Here is a 21,790-nt window from a genome sequence, read left to right as displayed (position 1 = left end):
GGAAGCTTAAGCATGTAAAACTGGTGCTAGAAGAGTACCTAGAGCCTAGACCTAGACCATAGGTTGTAGTGTAGGGCAACTGATCTAGCTGTTGTATTTGACGAGTTGGGAGTGAAAACGTGTTGAAATAATCTGTCAACACAAGAGCAAATTTGATAATAACTCCAAATGTGGCACTTTGTCAGAAAGTGTAAGTGGCTTCAGTTGATTTTGAGGAGGTTATGAGCTGCCTCCACACCAGGCCACCAGTCTACCTGTTGGATCCATGTGTGCTTCATGTAATCGGCACATTGATGCCAACATAATGTACTCTGAACAAAGTGCTCCAGTTGTGGACTTAAAAGCCAGAAACAGGCCTATTAACAAGCTGTCAAACCAATTCGACTTGTCGACACCTGAGTTCTTCAACAAACTAGGATACAGTGTTCTAAAAATGGCCCAAGTCACCATATCAGTGGATCATAAGGTCGACACATGACCAGATCTCACAGGTACTTCCAGTCGTACACCGGCTGTCTCATCTATCAATCCAATCTCCGCTTTTGTACCTCTTAAAATAGACACCCCTTCCATCATCAACCATTCCGCCCCACAAGCACACGCACCTGCCCACCCTTCTCATTTCTACTATCTTCCCAGTACTCCTCCCCTCCCCCTCCCCTCTCCCCTGTGTGGTTTCTATGTGCTGAGGAGATGGAGGGGCTTTTGAAACTCTCTGTCCTCCTGTCCCTCCTCCTCCTGTCACACGAGCTGTCGCTGTCACCAGGTTCCATGTGGATCTGTCGTATATTTTTTTCTGTGCTTGTCGAACGTTATGGATGTTTTTATCGTTGACTTGAGTCTTATTTTCTCAATGTGTCTTCTCTCTCTTTCTCCTCAAGGTTGTCTCTATCTAGAACCAATCTTTGCCTCGAACTACTCAAACTCCCATGTTCCTTTGCTTCTTCAAACACCACCACCCCCCACCCCCTCCCCGGCTCTATCTATTCACCCTCACTGTCCTAGAATCCTCCCTTGCATCAATTTGTCCTCTTTTTCCCAGACATCCCACATCGGCCTCCTTCCCTCACTTCCCCATTTCCATCTTCCATCCCTTTTCAGCTTCTCTCTTTTGTCCTCATGAATATTTCAGATGCGATGGCCAAATCCTTGTTTCTGTAGAACCGATATAAACCACTTAGCAGCTGATGCAAGTCAAAGAGGGAATGCTGGTAGTCCGGCTTTGGTCTGGCTAGTGAATAAACAACTTTAACCAGGTTGGAAATAAATAGGTCTTTAAGGATTTCTATGTTCCTGCAAGTCCCAGAGGACCTCAGTCCCACCTAGCTGCGCTGCTGAGCTCCTGTTAAAGCGTGGTATCAATCAGAAGAGAGCTGCGCCGTTCCACTATTAATAAAATATGGATCACACCACCAGTGGATGGCTGGGCCTTGGGAGCTACCCTACTTTCATTAAAGGACTGTTTGGTTCTCCGCTGACGACAGAATGCGGCCCGTGAGGTATTTTTAGCGCTCAAGCCACATCCCATCTCTCTGCCGTGAAAAAATAAGACATGCACCAACCAGCCAGAGTGCATCGCTTTTAAAGTTTTTTTTATTAACAGCTTTGACATTAATGAATCAATGTTCAGGCGCAGAGGAATTCTTTATTTAGAGGCTTCAACAGGATCACGCTGCAGAACCTGGCTAAAGATAGAAATGGTTTTTTTGGGGGGGGGGAGCCAATTGGAGACAAGACAAGAGTTTCTATTAGATGACAACCAATGACGTTGTAGCTGACCAGTTTTATAAATAGAGCCTATCAGCACCAGTCTGGAGGGCTAACCCAAATGGAAGCCCCCTCCAGAACTGATCCAGTTCTGGGGCAGCGTTTCTCTGCAGAGGAATGGGGCAACCTGCTGGAAACTAAGCGGTTAAATGACAGATTGTGGCCCGTCTAAAATAGACAGTCCCCTGAATCAGTTGAAAAAATGACCCCCTTTTTCAAATGTCCTATCTACAGTAACACCAGCTAGCACTGCGGCTTGGCACTGTAAAGGACACATCACAATGTTTACTAGGTCAGAGCTGCAGAATCTGATAACCTTCAGTCTCTTTTTTTATCGTCTTCTTACTTCTCTAATGTTAAGTGAGCGAAGCGGTTTTATATGAAAGCTGAGTAAACTATAACTTCCAGTTGGCAAGGACAGGGGCGCTGAAAAAAAGATGTCAAACATGTTTGATACAAGTTGAAAAGCAGGTCCATTGTGCTGAGAATAAAAATCATTTTAAGCTAGATTTCTGTAGATATTGGTTTGACAGCCATCTGGTGCCATTATCATTTGGACGATATCGTTAGAGAGTTCCAAAACTGTTGCAAATAACTGTAGTAGTTCATAAGGGCTTTTCTGCAAAAGCAAAAGATTGTGGTCAAGATTTAAAGAACCACAGTTGCCGGTATCCAAGTCTGGTTTCCAAATCCAGCGATTTGGTTTGGTTACCTTCAGGCAACTTAAGATTAGACAACGATTAGGGTGATGATTAACCAGCAAAACTGAAAGCCAAACACAGACTGACTCGCTCTATACAGTCATTGCAAGTGACACGGCACTTGGCCTCTTCACACGTGAAACAATTTGATGTTAACCCATTTGCTTGTTTGCATCGTGTCCAGTTAGACGTTAAACGTGCGTCAAACAGCACCACATGAACAGGGCTTTGAGGAGTGCGTTGGAGGTTTAGGGGGACCCAGTTTCCCTCCTCTGCTGCAGCAAGGTACCCGGCTATCCTCAAGAGACTGGGAGCCTCCCGTTCCACCTCACTTAGACATCCAGAACCCAGGGATGTGTCAGCCAGCTGTGGGTCTCTGGTACAAGCCAGAGACCCACAGCTGGCTGTCCAGTACCAGGGGCATGAACCAAAAACACTAAACCAAATTAAAAGTATTTAACATCAGTCAACAACAATCAGTCATCAGAATGCAGGAAACAAACTCTTTGAACCCCCCACTCCCTCGCTTTGGTTCCGATATCCTTGCTATTTTCCGAGGTCTCAAGGTTTGCGAGTATGCTGTTGCGATTCATAGCGTCCAGAAGATGTGCCTCTCTGTTCTCAGGGAAAAGCCTCCGTATGAAATGTGTTCAGCGGATGTAAACAGGAGAAAAACTGACCATCCGTCACTCTCAGCCTCGTTCTATCACAGCAACAGCCGGCTTTTGATAGAGGTGGAGGAGGACAATGATCGCATCTATTTCTGTCGGTCCTCTCTGTCTCTGTCTGTTGCATTATCCATCCTCTCCTCTCTTTTTCCTCTCTGCCCTTTCATCCCATCCACACAGCCAGGGAGAGTCTATCTGATGACTCAGGCTATTAGTTTTTTCCTCTATTGCCAAGCCACGAGTGAGCCAGCCGAACCTGAACGCGCGTGTGCGTCTGTGTTTGTGTGTGTGAGCATGTGTGTAATCAGTTCAGGCCTGGCTGCGCTAACATGGCTTGGTGAGTTTGTTAGCATATTATTAGTCCGGGGGGTTGTTGAAGCACTTCTCACATTATCTCCTCTAATCACTCCCCTAACCAGCCAGACAAACACAATGTTGCATCACCCCCTGCCCACAAACAGCCAATAACGAACCCCCTCTGGCTGCATCCCATCTTGATTGGCTAAAATCAGTGTCAGTCACGGAGGAGGTCGACCACACCTCCTCTCATCGCCTCCTCGTGTCTCTGTGGATTGAATTAATATGATTTTCTATCTGATTCCCGTCTTCTTGAGCCCCTGCAGATTTTTTTTTTGTCCTCACCCCGCCCTGCCGCCGCCACCGCCGCCACATCTCTTTTCCTGTTTGACAAAGAGAGAAAGAGGGCACCCAATCAGACACACAATACAGTCCCAAATTAATTCAAATCGCTCTCATGCAAATTTGGACTGATTTACATTGTTGAATTGTTGGGAGAAGAGAGCGGCTGAATCCAGGTATGACTAATTCGGTCAGTGTGTGGGAGCGAGAGGAGAAAATAAGAGACAGTGACAGGAAGAGACGAGGACGGTGATTCAGGTTGTCTCAGATGTCCTGTGGTGGCTGTGGATGGGGCGAGGGTGGTGGGATGGGGGTAGGAGGTGGTGGTGGTGGTGGGGGGGGGGAGTTGTGGTTGTCATGACACTGTGCTCGTTTTTCGGCTGTTGTTTCCACAGCGACTGACAACGCCGTTGTCCGCCTGTGAGCTGTTCTCTGTATCAATCTCTGTTTGGGTTTTTTTTATAACAACGACGTGTCCAACCCTTTTGTCTTGTTTTTGTTCTTTCTTGTCTTCCCCCCTCCTCCTCCTCCTCCTCCTCCTGCCCTTCTGCCCTCCCCCGCCCTCCCTTCCACTGTCCCTCCATCCCTCCCTCCTCTCCTCCCCTCCCTACAGGATGTGCGTTTGTCACGTTTTCCACCAGAGCTATGGCACAGAATGCAATCAAAGCCATGCACCAGTCTCAGACTATGGAGGTACTGTACTCTTGCTCTTCCTTCGACTCTCGCTTTTCTCTTTGTGCCTCTTTAACTCCTTTTAAACATGCACTTCACTCTGTTAATGTGCCGGCAATTTAATATGCCGGCCTCATGTTTGAATATCTGTGAACCTCTGAGTCACCTCTCTGCAAAAGTCATGACTTATGACTGTACTTTCTAGGTTTGGCCAAGTAACGGTTTCATCACACTTCCGACTTTGCTCGAGTCTAATTCGGATGCTGACACATTAAGTTTGATCCTCACAAAATACTGTAAATGAGCCCATTTTAGTTTCTTCAGGAGAATCGTCTCATGTCAAATCAGCCTCTATAAAAATGTGGAAGAAAACAACTTGGAAAACCAGAATAATCATCAGACCCTCAGTCTTCCTCACTTTCATTCAAGCCATCTGCTTAATTTAACTTTAATTCAACCACTAAGTAAAAGACTCCTTGAGATTCTCTTTTTGAGATATCTTTTTTTTTTTCCAAGAGTATCCTGGCCAAGAAAGGCAGCAAAACAAACACAATTTAAAACGGAAACAAAGAACAACTTAAAAAATCATCACAAAATTACAAATTCATTACAAAGATATCTTAAAACAGTCTTCAGTCATTCAAAACACGTACAGGCAGATGTGCCGACGTTGAAGTCATTTAAGCGCCTTTCCCACTGGACAAAAAAACTCCACTAACACCTGCTATTATATCTGCATTCATACCTGGGTCGAATGACTCTGCAGTAGTCACAGGTATTTATCGGTTCCGGCTCTGATCACTAGTGATTGAAATACAAGACCTAGGTGAATGTGCTACTTTTAGCCCATTTATCGGTGAGATGGAACGTTGCGCTACCACAAAAACTCTATCCGTCTCCGTCCCTTTAACGAACCCGTTAACATGTACCAATTTTGGTGGAAAGGGGGTATTAGAATTAATGTGTCCATTGAGACCAGCTCCAAGTCAAGGGAGCAGCATACTTAAGCGCTCTTTGTCCTAGTTCAGTACAGACTTGAGCAACACTCAGCAAGAACAAGTCCTGGGAGCAACGACAACTTCACATACTTTTTCTCCAATGTAGATCCGTAGGTAAGAAGGTAGCAAATCCAGTGTAGCTTTACGCCCGGACCACACTGCCTGCATGAGCACATGACGGCTGCCTCGCTGAACTACTGCGGCTCGCACATGTGCAGAGTTAACAAAGACACTGTTGAAGGGATTCTGCCACAGAAATGTTGTCAGAAAGCTCTCAGTTTAAGGTGGCTGTCCGATAGCACCCATCCACAACGTAATTAACTACGGTTCTTGACTCTGGATCTAGAGTCCATTTGGAGGGTAGGGTGATCTGCCTGATCTCCAGACCCTGCGTTCAAGGGATGTACAACGGACCATATGTGCATGTGGGTGTGCCAAGCAGGTGTGATAATGGTCTTGACTGTCCTTGGGTCTAGACGGGAACATGCTGAGTAGAGGTACCCATTACTCCATTCTTCCTGATGAAGTTGCTTCGGCAAGACACGCAACCTGTGACAGGGTTTTCACCTGACAGGCAGGTCGCATGTGAAGATGCTCTACCGGTAAGAGTGAAAGGCAGTGTGGAGTCTTGTATGAGGCCGTCGAGCCTTGGCACAGATAAGCATGTGCTGTGAGTAACTATGACTCTGACGTAGCGCTTAAAGTAGCTCTGTTAAGCAGTGTTAGCGGCACAGCTTGGGGTGCTAACATAGCTAACAATGCTAAAGGAGTTTTTTAGCTCAATAGCTGCTTACTCTCTGCAGTGACCTGGGGTGAGGCCAGGGGTCCTGGTCCAACGCTGTCCTGATGTTTGGACGCCATTTTAAGCAGTAATGTGCCAAATAGCGGCACTGCTTGCTAGCTCCCACCTGACCAGGTTGGTGTGCAGTGAAGAGCAGCCAAGGCTAACGTTAGCTAACCAGTGGAGACTGGAGGGTGCGAAGTGGAGCAGTGTTTCTGCATGTTAATGCAGCTAGCCAACAGAAAATAAAATACAAAGCAAAACATTTACAAGGCACGCATTAAAATTTTATCACCTCTAAATGGGGCACTAACGATCAGTGAGTCAAACGAGTGCCGGACTAAAAGGAAAGGTCTCTTGTGTTTTGCGTCATTTTGCGTTTGTTCTTAAAAATTGTACTTTTTATAACCTGTTAATGGGTTTCGGGCTATTTAAGGCAAAATTAACATTAACATTCCTTGACCTTGTAATTTTGTAATTTCCTGCTGACATATTTTTCATCACTCTCATGTGCACACTTTATCTCTCCCAAAATGTACAAAGTTCCTAGCTTTAAAAAAAATTGTGAACAGCAGGAGAAATAAAAATGCTTTCCCAAAATAAATAATTTCAGACTTATAAGGTGCCAAATGTTGTGTGAGGAGTCCCGTCATGTTTGAACAGAGCAAATACTGAACAGTTCCATAAACCGTGTCTACAGATGCCAGAGAAGTTACAGTGTCTGAGAGGGCCTCTCTCTCTTATGCTCCCTCTTTGTGGATTTTTGGTCACAGATTTTCCAACTAGAACAAACTTTGGCAAAAGCTCAAAACTGCTTCAAAAAAGCAGCACCTTTGACACGGCAGCCACAGTGGGCAGGTGGTGTTACAGACCTCATCAGCTGCACAGCGACCCCGACGGCGCCGTAATGGGGACCCAGCCACAGCTCTTTTGTGTTCCCCCGGTTTTGGGGCGCCTTTATCAACATTGTCAGGCCGGTGACAGGGCAGGATGACAGGGCCGTGATTGGGAGCGAATTACACGGTGTAAGACGTGCGTGAGTGTGTGTGTGAGTCAGAGGGAGAGAGACAAAAAGTGGTAATAACAGGCTGTGTTAAAGAAAAGAGACGAGCGGTGTTCTCCCCCTCGTAGCCCCCTCATTAGAGCTGATCATGATAATCATGGCTGCCATTGATGTGCTGTGACCCTGACATGGGGAAAAGGCGTGCTCCTCCCTCCGTCTGTCTGTGTAGAGTGTGTGTGTGCGAGCAGGGATTTTCTGTTTATGTTGTCACTTGCTACGAATATCAGCGAAGTGACTGTGTTGATTTATGTGGCCAAGCAGCAGCAGCATGTCTGTCTGTCGTTCTGAGTAGAAGGAGTGACACTCTTCTCCGACGGCGTTAGTATTAAGCTAGAATTATCCTCACTCTGAGCAGTCGTCTGCCACAATGGGCCTGGTAAACACCGCCAGTGTACCTCGCTTTTATCAGACACACGGAAAAAAGCCTTAAACCATAACACAATGATATTGCAGTGGACAATGGCAAAACACCTTCATTTCCATTTGAAAACAAGCTGTCTAGCCCCAGGCGGACCCAAATTGCCGCAACCGTTTGTTAATGTCCCTCAGTTTTGCAATTTAAAAGTAATTACTTCGGGTCCGTATGAGGGAATGAGGTCTGGTAAATAGAGTTTGGTTATTGTCTTGGCTCTATTGCACCCCACTGTCTTAGATAGAGCAAGATTGTGCGTACATGTCACGAGGAGAAAAGGGAGGCGGCCCGGGCTCTCCATTCGCTGATGGCCCTGTCACTGTCATATCCATTCTCATTACGCCGTGACATTCAGGTACACACCGGCACACACATCTCACCCAAAACGAGCACGTTTGCTGAATGTCAAGCCGTAATGAAAGTGGATATGAGCGAGACAGGTAATTCACTGTCGAACCTCTAAAGACACGCGAGGAGAGACGTGGGTTGGCGCCATTGTGTTGTATTTGTGCTTTACATTATTCACTCCCTTTATAAATACTCATTTAGCGCTCAGCTCCCCTGCGCAGCGTTCCATCAACACTGATTTCTGTTTCCGCTTTTCCTTTTTCCCCCCACATGACACTGGAGACCCACTCGCACATTATCCTGCCCTCGCTGCGTGCTCACACACCCCCACCGCCGATGCACGAGCGTTCAAGCGCATATAGACGGGGGCTTAAGTAGAGCATGAGAGACAACAGAGCAGTGTGTGTGTTTAAATAGCGAACAAACACATCTGTCAACTGTAGTGAAGAGAGGAGATGGAAAGACCGACAGTGGAAAGAAAATATTAGATTAGATTAATCGGGGCTGATGGTTTACAGGACGTCACATAAAGCTGGAGGATCCCATAACTAAAAGAGTCATTTAAAGGAATACTTCACCCACAAAATGACCAGCTGTGCATCAGTTACTCACCAGTGTTGAATAAGTGAAGACAACTTTGTTTTTCTTGCATGCCTCCATGGTGAACGGAGAATCCAAAAACTGCGAACATGTATCATGAGTTTAAGTAAATGCAACCTGCGCTCAGGTGATGCTTCATCATTAGCTTTCAGCGTCAGATATCCATGTACCAAGGGATCCTTTAGTGGACGTATGAGACCATTTAGGGCGCTGGCTTTTTTTTGCACTCCATGAACTGCCGCAGTATAAAGAGTGAGGCGGGTGAGAGGGAAGGTTGATGGATAAGGGTAAAGTGTTAAGGTTAGGTATCAGGGTTAGGGTAAGCTTTTAGGGTTAGGCATTCGGATTAGGAGTTTGCGTCAGGCTTTAGGGTTGAGCATTAGGGTAAGGCGCTAGTGTTGGGGTTAGGCATTAGGATTAGGCATTCGTGTTAGGAGTTTCGCGTTAGGGTTTGGTGTTAGGGCAACTTGCCAGGGTTAGGACTGAGGGTTAGGGGTAAGGGCATAGCACAAGGGTTAGGTTAGGGGATTAGGGTTAATCATTCGGGTAGGAGTTCTGGTCAGTCGTTAGGGTTGGGTATTAGGGTAAGCCCCCAAGGTTAGGCATTAGGGTAAGGCGCTAGTGTTAGGGTTAGGCATTAGGATTAATCATTCGGGTTAGGAGTTCGGGTTAGGCATTAGGGTAAGGCGCTAGTGTTAGGGTAAGGCATTCGGGTAAGGTGCTAGTGTTAGGGTAAGGCATTAGGATTAATCATTCAGTTTAGGAGTTTGCATTAGGTGTTAGGGTTGCATGTTAGGGTAAGACCCTCGGGTTAGGCGTTAAGGGAAGGCACTAGAATTTGACTTAGACATTAGGATTAATCATTCGGTTTAGGAGTTCGGGTTAGGCATTAGGGTTGGGTGTTACGGCAAAGCACTAGGGTTACACGTTAGGGTTAGGGACTGTTTGTGTTCAGTGTGAAACCAAGTGTGAAGTGTGTTGTTTTAGTAACAACGTAATGTACTAGTATGTATAGCATACTACACAAGTGACGTATGCTTGTCACAATTAGACTAAACCTAACAATGTGCTTTTCTCACTTAACCTTACGTGTGTTTTAACCACACCATCAATCGTGTTCTGACATTTGGCATCGATATTAAAGACTAAATAGTCTCTCCACAGATGCCCTTTTTATCAGACCATTATTTAAGAACTTTTTTCTTGTTACTTGATCACACGTCACTTGGTCAGTGTTTCTACAGTAGATGTCTGTCTGATGGTGCTGCAGCTAAATTAAGGAAGTGATTCCATCTGCATTTAATTCAGTAACATGTTGCATTTCTTGATAGTGCTGCTGACTTTTAAATATTACCATCTTAGCGAAAATGGATCTGTTTGGGAAGTACTGAGCAGAAAACGGGATAAAGACTTGGATTATACCGCACGAGTTGTGTGAGAGTTTGTACACAGATAACTGTGGACCCCTATGACTTTATTTCATCAAGAATGTCCGCCGTTTTTTTATTCGTTGTTCACGGTGAAGGCATGCAAGAAAATCAGATGTATTTTCAAGGAGTCAAGGTAACACAGGGGTGAGTAATTGATATACAAATGATCATTTTATGGGAGAAGTGTTTCTTTAAGTTCAGATGTAGCATGGCTGGAGTTAGAGAAAGAGCCGAAGATATTCTGGTATGTAGTTCATCATTCCGTTAAACACTCTCTGTTTCTAACGCTTGCTTTTGACTCAGTGTGAAAGCTTTTTGTATGTCAGATGTTTTGGGGACAATAGGTTAAAACAGACGTGCACAAAGAACTCAGACCCGGTGTGCTAACTCCTACAGTGCTCTCCTTTTAGTAGCTCCAGATCACCTGCTTTGACATTTAAAGGCTATGTGAGCGGTAAATAAATGAGATGGAGAAGGTTCAGAGCACATAAACTCTCTTGAAAGCTACGAGAGATTGATTTTCAAGGTAAACGGACCGGAGCTTATAAGTTCAGTTTGCGTGTGTGCGTCGAAGCGTTTTTGGAGAGATGGGGAAGTGATGTGTAATGCTCTCTTCACGGTTGTCTCTGAGAGTTGGCTTCAGGGAGCGTAGTCAGGTTTATTAGCCGAGTGAACTCCTGGTTAAGTCGATCACAAGTCTGTAACTTCTGTCACAGACAAAAGTTTTACTTTTCCAGCGTGTGAGACGAGGTCAAAGCACCGCCTGGAGCAGGTGCTGATGTGTTTTCATGTAAAATTACCCATGTGCTGTAATTGCATGATTATAAATTTGGATTCTATAATTGTGCCAGGTGCTTATTGCTACGTTTGCAGTGTCATTTGGAGACTATAGGTTGTCATGCTGTCAGGTCTGTCAGTCACAGAGGCGGTGTGATGTCAGGGCGTCAAACGTACAGCACAGATGAAATGTTTGGAGAGGTTTAAAAGGACGGATTTATGATATCTATATTTCAGCACCTTTGAGGATCCAAACTTTATGATTTATGCTGTGAAGATATGTATCCAGGTATGGCATTTTTGTGTCGAAGATTTGTCAGAATTTGTAAGACACAAGACAAAAACTGAGTGTTTTCCCTGTAGAAATCTCCTGGTGAGAAAGGCTCCTGTGAGACGTGGAGCGCTTCATTTTCTTAAGATGTGGAAGTTGTGCAACATGGGAGACTGTCTGCAGCTAAAAAGCTCTCTCCTGAAATAGTATCAAAAATAAATTGAAGCTCCACCACCAGCATCGAGTTAATGACATGTTATTTTCAAACTATCTGAATCCAGAGACCATTTAAGACACAACTTTTTTTTTAATGACTACAAAGGTGTATTCTTACGCTGGATGATATTAGTCGTCTGATATTAATACATTCAGTGTATTATTGTGTGTTAACAATCTACAAGGGGCTCGTGAAATACTTTGGTGCCCATAGAGAGGTAGAGTCATCATGTTGCCCCCTGCTGTTGGTGCTCAAAAGTGACCAATTCAAAACAAATCAGATGGTTTACAAAATTTAGTTTTGCACAACATGAGGTGTAATTGCGCCCAGCGGCAGAGTTTTCACTGACGCCCATCAGCAGCAAATACCTATAAACATTAGCTGGCTCATCAGATATTCAGAAACGGACTAAATAAAGCTTCCAGAGTGGTGAGAATAATGTGAGAGGCACGACGCCTCAGAAACGACTCCGTGGCTATGGTTAATTTTAGGAAGTCTCGATAGAGCGATCTAAAACGAGAGCTTTTCAGAAACCCTCTTGTTTTTTTAACCCTTTGAAGACTGAGCAAAGTGGCTTGATTTCTTTCAAAAACATGGGCAGAAAGAAATAAGCAACCTAAAAAGAATAATAAAGTAATTAATAAAGTATAGTAATTAAAAAAATTAAATGAAATAATAATAAGGAAAAAATAATAATAATAAAAAGGGGAAATGACTTGAAAATGCGTTTAAAAACCTATAACAATTCTGTAGTATAATTTTAAAAAATGTAATTAGGATCATTTTAAATATAGTTTTCGTTACATTTTTCTTTCACTTTATTTTAAATAATTTTTTAAATATACGAATTTCTTGCCAGCTTGCCTTTTTCTCATGTTTTTCAAAATAAATCAAGCCAGTTTGCTCAGCATTAAAAGGTTTGAACAGACTTGCGAAAGGCATCTGAATGCAGCACAAGAAAAGTGATGTCGATCCAGGTTTCAAAGAGTTAAAGTTATAATTTTGTACAGATTTCAATCCTGGTCACGCCTGAATTTCCTTAAAAAGTCTTAAAATATCTTAAATTCAATATTCTAAATATTAGGCCTTTAAAGTCATGATAATAATAGTCTTAAATTGCCATAAACATTTGATCAGATTTCAGTCTTCCATGTTTTAATTTCTTTTTGTCAAAATGAGTCAGGCTCTTCTGCGTGAAAGCGGACATCACTGATGTTACAAATCTTTAAAACTGCTCTTTCCTATTGGCAAAATGTAACTTTACCAAACTCACTTTCGGTAAAGATTAGAAAAAGATTATGTGTCCAAAAAATCGGACTTAAATACGGTGAAAGATTATCTTAAAAAAGTTCTTACACACATTAAATTTAAGTGTCTGATACCTTTAGACATCCTGAACTGCAGTTTAACACTACAGAAAACACTCTTTGAGCAGTTGCTTTGGCAGAAATACAACAGTAGAGAAACAACTGTGTCTGTTACAGTGCAGCCAAACAAACCCATGTTATTTTAGCTAGGTTTATGCGCACCGTTGTGTCCCTGGATTAGTTAGTGCACCAAAACATGACTCGTTTCATCACATTTGCATCGAGTGTGAAGGCTCTGAAAGTTTTCACACCGTAGACAAACATAGACACCTTTGAGGGAAGCTTAGTAGGTTTACTAGTGCAGACACCTCTACAAGTCCTCATTGAGAGACCACAGGGACTGTCAAATGGCGTTAGATTGTTGGAAAGAAATGAGCCACCACACTGGGGAAGGAAGAGGCTTTTTGCCAGAGTATGAAAGAACATGCGAGATTGCTGTAAAAGCTAAAAATCATCCTCATGGAAAGAGTGACAACACAAACAAAGTGATATAAGATATCATCAACTTAAAGCAACAGTAATAACTGCAGTACACAAATCTAATGCCCGGCAGTACATCGGTTTTCTGCTGTTGCCAGGCAGCCTGCTTTTCTGGTAACATTCTTCTGGTAACACTTGCTGACATCTCCTGGCGTTTATAAACAAAGCTTGACCAGTAAACAGTGAGGCTGATATCACTGAGGTACAGTTAAGACCAATATGTTGATTTACGTGCTGCATCGTGTCCTGTGAATCCTTTGTGTTTATGAAGGCCATTGAATTCAGCACAGGAATGGCGTACTCCGCCACTAACAATGAAAACTACTACAAATAGAGTGATTACAGAATGTAAATACGTTGAATGGCCATAGCAGGAATCATACCGACCATAAATAGTTCTAAAAAATGGGATTTAATGTCATGAAAACGTTGAGTAATGTAACTTTAAGAAGTGTGTAATCATTTGTCTTCTGTGATAACAATTTGTAAATACATGGTTTTGCCTGGACCAACATGTTGTTTCATCCCGCTCATGGCTGATTAGCACTATAGTCACACAGTGTTTGATATGAAAGTTCAAACTGTTGCTAATCTATGATGAATTATTAAAAATCCCCCTACGGTAAAATCAATGATGATTTGTTTCTGTGAGTGAAACCAACAGATGGCATAAGCTGCCACTTTCCCTCCACGTGTTTTCATCAATGAAGGGCAAAGTTGACCAACCGGCCAATCGCCTGAAAACTTTAAAGTGCAGCCAGGTCTTCAGGGAGAACCGGCAGCACCGAGCGTAGAGGCCCCTGGCCCCCTCGGCCCCTCTCCCAGGGCAGGACTCTCATTCTGGGCTGCATTTCCCCCCGCTCGCTGGGTGTCAGCTGGAGTAATGAGATATTTAGCAGAGAGGTATAGGGAGCTCCTGTCTCAAGGGGAATCGACTGCAGCGGCGAGGCCCCAGACTGACACGCTCCCTCCGAATGCAATTCTCCCTTCGTCTCCTCTCCTTTATCTGTCGGCGGTCAGAATAAAGAGGGAAAATGACTGGTGGAGAGATGGAGTAAATATGGCCGAGCCGCCGTCAGGCAGGAGACATGCTCATTCAGCTGATAAAGTCGAGCCTTGGCCCACAGAGGAGGGGTTGTCTGGTCACACACACCGAGAAACACACATACAGGTGTACAGGTACACTGTAGAACATTAAGTCGCTGCCAGTCAGCATTTTATTAACTGGGCTGCTTTAAAATTGTCACTGCATGTCTTTGCTACCTGTGTGCCATTTTAGCGCAGTCAAAAATGTTGGCATTGTAGGTTTCTATAAACCATGGAGACATTATATTTGTTTTTTAATATGTATCATTTCAACATTTCTAAAGGGACATAGTGTATGAGCTGACTTTGTGATCGGGGGGGGGGGCGGGCGGGTGGAGGGTATGATGGAGGGCGTGACACCTGGGCAAGATGGCTGCCAAACAGCAACAAAGATGGGTGCTTTTAGCAATACAGCAAGGTATTTCCAGCAGGTACTATTTAACAACATCACAGCATTTCACACGGTGATCGTGACAACAAAAGTGAGTATTGTTTAGTGACACATCTTGGAATTTCCAGCTGCGACTGTGACAACAAAAGTGAGCGTTTTGTAGTGATGTATCGCAGCATTGCCAGCCACAATTGTAGCACCAAAGGCAGGCTGTTTTTTAGCAAATCACAACTTTTCTGGCTGCAGTTGTGCCACCAAAAGGGGGTGTTTTTTAACACAACATCTTAGCATTTCCAGCGGTGATTGTGCCACCAAAAGCAGGTGTTTTTAGTGACACATCTTAGCATTTCCAGCTGTGATTGGGGCACCAAAGGCAGGTGTGTTTTGGCGATGCATTACGGCACTTCAAGCTATGATTGTGGCACCAAAAGCAGATGTTTTTAAGCAAAATTGCAGCATTACTTGCAGCAACTGTGTCACCAAAAGTGAGTGTTTTTAATGATATATTTTTAATGAATAAATTTTTAGCAACATAGTGCGGCATTTCCAGCCACCATTGTGCCACCAAAAGCAGGTGTTTTAAGCCACAACATGAAATTTTACTGACCATAACTAGATGTTTTTTGTGCCTAAAGAAAACATAAAGGAACATTAAGTTTGAGATTTTAGCAGAAAGTGCAGATATTGTAACAGAGAAACCATAAAGGCTTTTGCTGTAGCGTTAGTGTCCACTTCATGATCAAGCTTAGTAGATTTAGCATCAGTTAGCTGATATAATGAACAGGAAAATTAGGAGTGTGGATTCAGGGAAATACCAGTCACAATGGTTCATGTTTAATAGAAAGGAAACACCTATCTAGTGATTTACCTGGCATATTAAAATCTTGCTGCTTCAAGCTTCTCACATGTGACGATTTGCTTTTTTTTCTGTGTTTCCTACAATTGTAAACAAGTATTTTACTACTAGGGGTTTGGAGTGTTGCCGAGGGGCACAAACACACAATCTGAAGATGTCAGAGTGGCTTCTGGCAACTTTTTAGTGGCCATTTTCCCACAATTTTCACCACCGTACAACTGAGATTGTTAATTAGTTAATCGAAAAAACAGTAATAGACAGATGAATTTGTCATGAAAATAATGATTAGTGGCGTCTTAGACAGGCACAAAACAAGCAGAAGAAAAAAAAGGATTCCTGAGAGTTAATGTCGGTTAACACAGGGACGAGAGACAAGAGAACCTGTTAGCTCAGAAATAAAAGCACAATAAAGATAAGACAAAGTGACAATAAGATGTGAGATACAATGGATTCGAATGAATTAAATACAGTGTTATATACATATAGAAAAACAGGGATGTGTGTGTAAACGTAAGTGACAAGTTTGTGCAACAGAAATGAACAAATATAATAAGAAAAGGAAGCGAGATCTGAGGCACGAGAGGCTGCAATGAGCCCTATATACATACATTAAAAGGAGGATTTGTCTGAGTGTGTACAGCAGTATAGTGTGTCGGATTTACAGCCCAGTGCATGCTGGGAAGAAAGAGCTCACAAAGTTTCTGCTCATCACTTAAGTTGTACAAAGCTGTTTGAAGTTGTGTAACTGCTTCGATTTAATGCTAAAAGTCAAGTGGATTTCACTAAATTGACGTTTTACAGTAGTGATCCACTGTCTCATACATGTACCCGTACCTGCACACACGCACTGGGTTACACACACTTGACATACTATATCTCAGCTCCGACTGTGTGCCGCGCTATCTGCAAAGTAGCCAAATCCCTTCTCTCCCCCGCCGAGTGCGGATCGTGCCTCAAACTAAATGTTTCAATCAAAAGGTTTTTATTCCCCCGTGGCACATTGCCTTTGTTTCCAACGGATTTGCCCCCAGTTAGGCTTTGATTGCAGCGTGTGAGTAATGGTGTGGTGTGATAGATTATGACTTACCGTTTCAGCTTCGCTCTGTTTCAGCCGTCGCGGCGACTTTCATCAGGAGCGTTGTGTTTTGTGTTTGAGTTTTTTCTTTTCTCCTTCTCCGTGTGTGACACTTCATTTGTCTCACACACACACACATGCTCACACACATGCTGCAGCTGTGAGGAATAGAAATCTGGACAATTACATTCACTCCGTCTGATTGTCCAGATCTCTAAATCTTCCTCTCCACCTCTCTCGCTGGTCATCCCAATCAATCCCTCTCGGCCCTTTTCTACACACACACACACCGCCGCCGTCTTACACACACTAATACACACACGCTAACACGCGCACACATCAAGTCTCTCTTCATATGAGATGATGAAATAGTTGGAGAACTCAAGAAATCTGTTTCTGGTGAAACCGTTCTGGACTCAGAGATAACTGAGCCCTTGTGGGGGAAAGAAGAAAGCCCACTGGCTTTAGAGTCAAGTTTCCTGTGTGACTCTGCGCGTGTGTGTGTGTCCTGTGTCACTGAGTTTGTGTGTGTGTGTGTGTGTGTGTGTGTGTCGTGCCTTTGTTCAGTGCATTTAGTGTATTAATCATTTTAATGTTGAGGTGTTTCTACCTGTTCTCACTGTTACAGTACAAACCTGGTTCCATAATTATCTTTTGTCTCCTCTTCTCTCTCCTTCTCTCCTCACTTTTCAACTTTCCTTTTTCTTTGTTTTCTCCTCCCTTTCCTCGTCACCTTCTCTCCTCTCATCTTCTTCTTCTTCTTCTCATCTTATTTTTTCACCTTCCTTTCCTTTCATCCCCTTCGTTTTCTTTCTCCTCGGTTCTTTTTCCGCCATCTTGTCTCCTCTCCTTGTTACTTTTATCCATTCGCCTCTCCTTTTTTGTTCTCCTCTCTTTTCCTTTTATCTCTCCTTTTCTCACCTCTTGTCCTTTCCCTTTTCCTCTTCCTTTTTATGTACCTCTCCTTTTCTTTTTGTTTCTTTTGTCCGCTCATCTTCGCTCTTCTTCCACTTATTCTCGTCTTCTGTTTTTTTCTTTCCCCCCTCACCTTTCCTTTTTCCTCTCCTCCTCTTTTCGTCATCTGTCCTTTCCTCCATCCTGTCTCCTTTATCCCGTTTCCTCTCCTTTTTTCCTTTCACCTCACCTTTTCACTTGTTTCTCTTTTCCTCTCCTCTTTCATCTGTTCTCTTCCCCTCTTCTTTCTTTTCCCCTCATGTCCCCTTTTCCCTTCTCTCCTGCCCTCCCTTGTCTCCTCCTTTATTCTCCTCCTTTCCTCTCCTATATCCTTCTTTCTTTCCTCTCATTTTTCTTTCGTCTTTCCGTGTTTCTTTTTTCCTCGCCTCTTTCTTTTTTGTCTTATGTCTCCTTTTCCCCTGTACTTCTCTTCCTCTCCTATCCTCTCTTATCTACCCTTTTATCCTTCTCCTTTTCTCTTCTATTTCTTCTCTTCTTTCCTGACCTGTTTCGTTTGCTCCCCTTTCCCGCTTCCATTCTTTTTTTTTATCTTTACTCTTCTTCTTCACTTGTTTTTCCATTTCTGTCCTCTCCTCTCTTCTCTCCTGTCTCCTCCCCTCTCCTCTTCCTCCCCCTGCAGGGCTGCTCGTCTCCCATCGTGGTGAAGTTCGCCGACACGCAGAAGGACAAGGAGCAGCGGCGTCTGCAGCAGCAGCTGGCGCAGCAGATGCAGCAGCTCAACAGTGCGACCACCTGGGGGAGCCTGACGGGCCTGGGTGGCCTCACCCCGCAGTATCTGGCTGTAAGGAGAGCCGCCGCGTCGCCCACCTCCACCATCACCACCTCCTCCACCACCCCTTACTACAGCCCCATGGCCGACGCCGCCGCAGTCAGTGCCCCAATCGAAAACACCCAACCTGAAAAACCCCCACATGCTCTCACTGGCCTCCTGTCTCTTCCTCCGCTCTTTCTTTTGTTCTGTAATTCCTCCTTCAGCCCTCTCCTCCGTCCTCCTCCTGGGACTGTAGCGCGGCGAGGAAATGAGGTCTCTGAACAGAGGCTGCTGGGAGCCAATAATATACTGTGTGTTCAGTATCTCCAAAATTTAACAGCAGAAAAAACACACAGACGCAGCCTCCTCGACTGCAACTCTCCATGCAAACTAACTCTGATTAATTTCTCAGTGCAAGGACGCATATAGGAGGATTTTTGAAAATCGTGATTGCAGAGAATTATCTATTTTGCTATCTTTACCCAACCCTGTCTCCCAGAAATCACCTCTATGTGCTACATGGATGCATTATAAAAGGAGTGTAATATCACCAAGGTTATGATAATAATAATAACAATGCAGATTATTCAAAGCACTCAGGGACACCTGACAAGACGCAGCTAAAAAAAACAAGCAGCAATGTATATACATTCATTCATTCATCTTCTAACCGCTTCATCCTCTTGAGGGTCCCAGCTGACGCAATGTATATATGAATCATAAAATCTAACAATTCCATAATATACAATAATAGGTCAATAGAATGACGAGACGAAATCACTAATTATAAATATTAGCTAGCTTGAAAAGATGCGTTCTCAGACTTTCAGGATTTGAAAGTGGAAAGGGAGTCAATACTGCAAATGTCACTGGGGAGAGAGTTCTAGAGGTACCTGGAGAAACCCCACGGTAGTCAAACAGGCAGATGGTGATGTGAGTTGGATTGCAGAACAGGATCTAATGCCGAGTTCACGCTACACGACATCAGCCTGATTATAGCCAGACGCAGCATCGCACGGTGCCGGCTCAGATCGTGAACGACAATGAGTGTCGTACGCGATAATCCATCGTTTCATCTCGTGTTGTGTGTGTCGTAGTAGACGACAGCCGACACTACGTCTGGGACGCCTCACGACATCCCGACAGAAAGTCTGGCATGTTTCGCTCACGACTTCTCCCGTCACAGCCGTCACTTTGACCAATAGGAACACAGAGTTAGCTGCTGCCGTCGACAACTGTGCAACAACAACATCCCAGGGTTTTTGATATTTCCTGTACGGATGTTACCGCACAGAGTGAAAAGGGAATGTACTGCCATTAGCATCAAGCTAGCAAACAATGTTACTTCTTCATAATGGAGGATATAAAGTAAGAACATTAAAAAGCCGTGGTGGAGCTTTTACTTAACATAACAGCTTCATTTGAAACAGAATATGTTATTTATTATCCCCTCTGTGTTTTTATATTTTCACTTTTTATCCGCCCCTGTTTGCATTGATAAACTTCATGCATCGTGCTGTCATTTCAAACTCAACGCTTCCTGTACCTGTTTCAAATTAAAAGCCCCTTATAACCTCGGCTGAGAGAATCCCTTCACTTTTTAAATAGGCTTTTATTGTGAAACATTTGCAGGAACTTGTTGTGGAGGATACAGTAGCGAGAATGTCAAATGTAGCTCCTGCCATCTGGTGGCACTTTTACGTAACTACAATAACATTTCGGCTGACATATGTGGAAGTGGATCATGGTGTAGTCTGTCATGTCTGTCGGTCAAGTCACGGCACGATTTTATGTCTCCACAGTCGCCTAATCTGACAAAGTGACTGTTGGAATAGGCAGAAATGTTGTGTAGTGTGAACCAGGCGTGAGAGTACAGCGGGGTGTGTAGATATGACAGAGTTCAGACAGGTAGGAAGGGGCTTAAAGGTGAGGCGCGTGTGATCGATGGAGGGAGTTCTGGTGATGATATGGGCGGCTGAATTCTGGACCATCTGGAGTTTATGAAGATATTTGAGAGGAAGACCAAAGAGGACAGATTTGGAATAATCAATACGAGATTTAACCAAAGAATGAACGAGGATAGCAACGTTAGGAAATATTGTATATTTTGGTTTAAATAAAATAACTCCAAAAAATGTTCGTAGACTTAAGTCCAGTTCAGACCAAAGATTCGCAACAAGACGAGTTGAAACAGGCGACTGCTTGTGCAATGCATCGTTCTGCAACGTTGTAAAAACCTGTCGGTTCACACCAATGCAACTAGATGAGACGGTGTATCATCTCTATGCAACACTTCTCTGTACTTCACATGCCTCTATGGTGAACGAAGAATCCAAAAACAGTGAACATTCTTAATGAATCTAAGTCAGCAGGGTCTGCGTTTAACAGCAGCAAAACCATATCAAAACATCCGTCTACAAACTATGACACAACTTGTGCAGTATAATCCAAGTCTCATTTATCCAGTCCTATGCTCAGTACTGCTGAAACACGTGCATTTTCGCTAAAACATTACCATATAGAGCACACTGGCCTATGAGAAGTGCCCCTGAGCGTGCCTGAGCACCAAGGAGTAACGTCTGGGGCTGAAAAAGCCATCACAGCTCCTCAACGGCTCCACCCTCTCATCCAAAATTAGTCAACCCTGGCTTCTAGATATCAAGATGGCGACGGTCTTAAACATCCAGTCATGTGACATGCCACACCTGTAGCCCATATTCATAACTGGCATCAGTTAATATTCGAAACACCACCAGACAATGGATGGATCTAAATTGACACAGCATCCCGTCAACAACAGACGCACCCAAGAACCCTAGCACATAATATGTAGATGTGAAAGCCCACTGACCAAGCGTCGATATGTGACAAGGTTGGAGCGAGAATGTGTTGCATTTACTTCAATTCATGAATAATGTTCGCCCTTTTTTGGATTCTTCGTTCACCGTGCAAGAAACGTGAAGTTTTCTTCACAAATTTAGCGTAACATGCGGAGAGTTACTGATTTACAAAGAGTTATTTTGCACTTAAAATATTCCTTTGAGCAAAACAAATCATACAAAAACTGTTAGAATAAGAAAAATGTCTTGTAATAAAGCTCAAAATATCTGTTTTTGGTAACACTTTACTTGAAGGTGCCTACATGAGGGTGACATGACATTGTCATAACTATGACATGACACTGTCGTGACCTTGTCATAAACATTACGTACGTCATAAACATTTATGACTGCTGTCATTAAGTGTCATTTGTTTTTTGTAATGACAAGCTGACATTGTATGGGTTGTCTTGATTATGACAAATTGACATTAACCAAAGTGACATTATCATACGTTGTCTTTGTCATTAAATTTGTTTGGGATGTCTTTATAATGACAACTTGACATTAGCATAAAGACATCTTCTGGTAATGTCACTTTGATTAATGTCAACTTGTCATTACAAAAACCGAATGACACTTAATG

At 43.6% G+C, this 21,790-nt stretch overlaps 2 protein-coding genes across 21 annotated transcripts in view; both read left to right on the top strand.

Annotated features, from left to right (window-relative positions):
* Positions 1-21,790, top strand: part of LOC125883094 (USP6 N-terminal-like protein) — a 354,121-nt gene that overhangs the window by 145,000 nt on the left and 187,331 nt on the right. The gene's annotated exons all lie outside the window — the stretch shown is intronic.
* Positions 1-21,790, top strand: part of celf2 (cugbp, Elav-like family member 2) — a 328,160-nt gene that overhangs the window by 268,574 nt on the left and 37,796 nt on the right. For 12 of the 20 annotated variants that reach the window (XM_049567268.1, XM_049567267.1, XM_049567251.1 and 9 more), the window contains 2 exons: positions 4,389-4,468; positions 18,194-18,442. In XM_049567268.1, coding sequence (XP_049423225.1) covers positions 4,389-4,468; positions 18,194-18,442 — 329 coding nt within the window. The remainder of the gene's footprint in view (positions 1-4,388; positions 4,469-18,193; positions 18,443-21,790) is intronic. The other 8 variants (XM_049567269.1, XM_049567253.1, XM_049567265.1 and 5 more) reach the window with 1 other exon arrangement.

Source organism: Epinephelus fuscoguttatus, linkage group LG22 (genome assembly GCF_011397635.1).
Source record: "Epinephelus fuscoguttatus linkage group LG22, E.fuscoguttatus.final_Chr_v1".
NCBI lineage: Eukaryota > Metazoa > Chordata > Actinopteri > Perciformes > Serranidae > Epinephelus > Epinephelus fuscoguttatus.
Note: the sequence above shows the minus strand (reverse complement) of the source record. Positions and strands in the feature narration are given on the sequence as shown.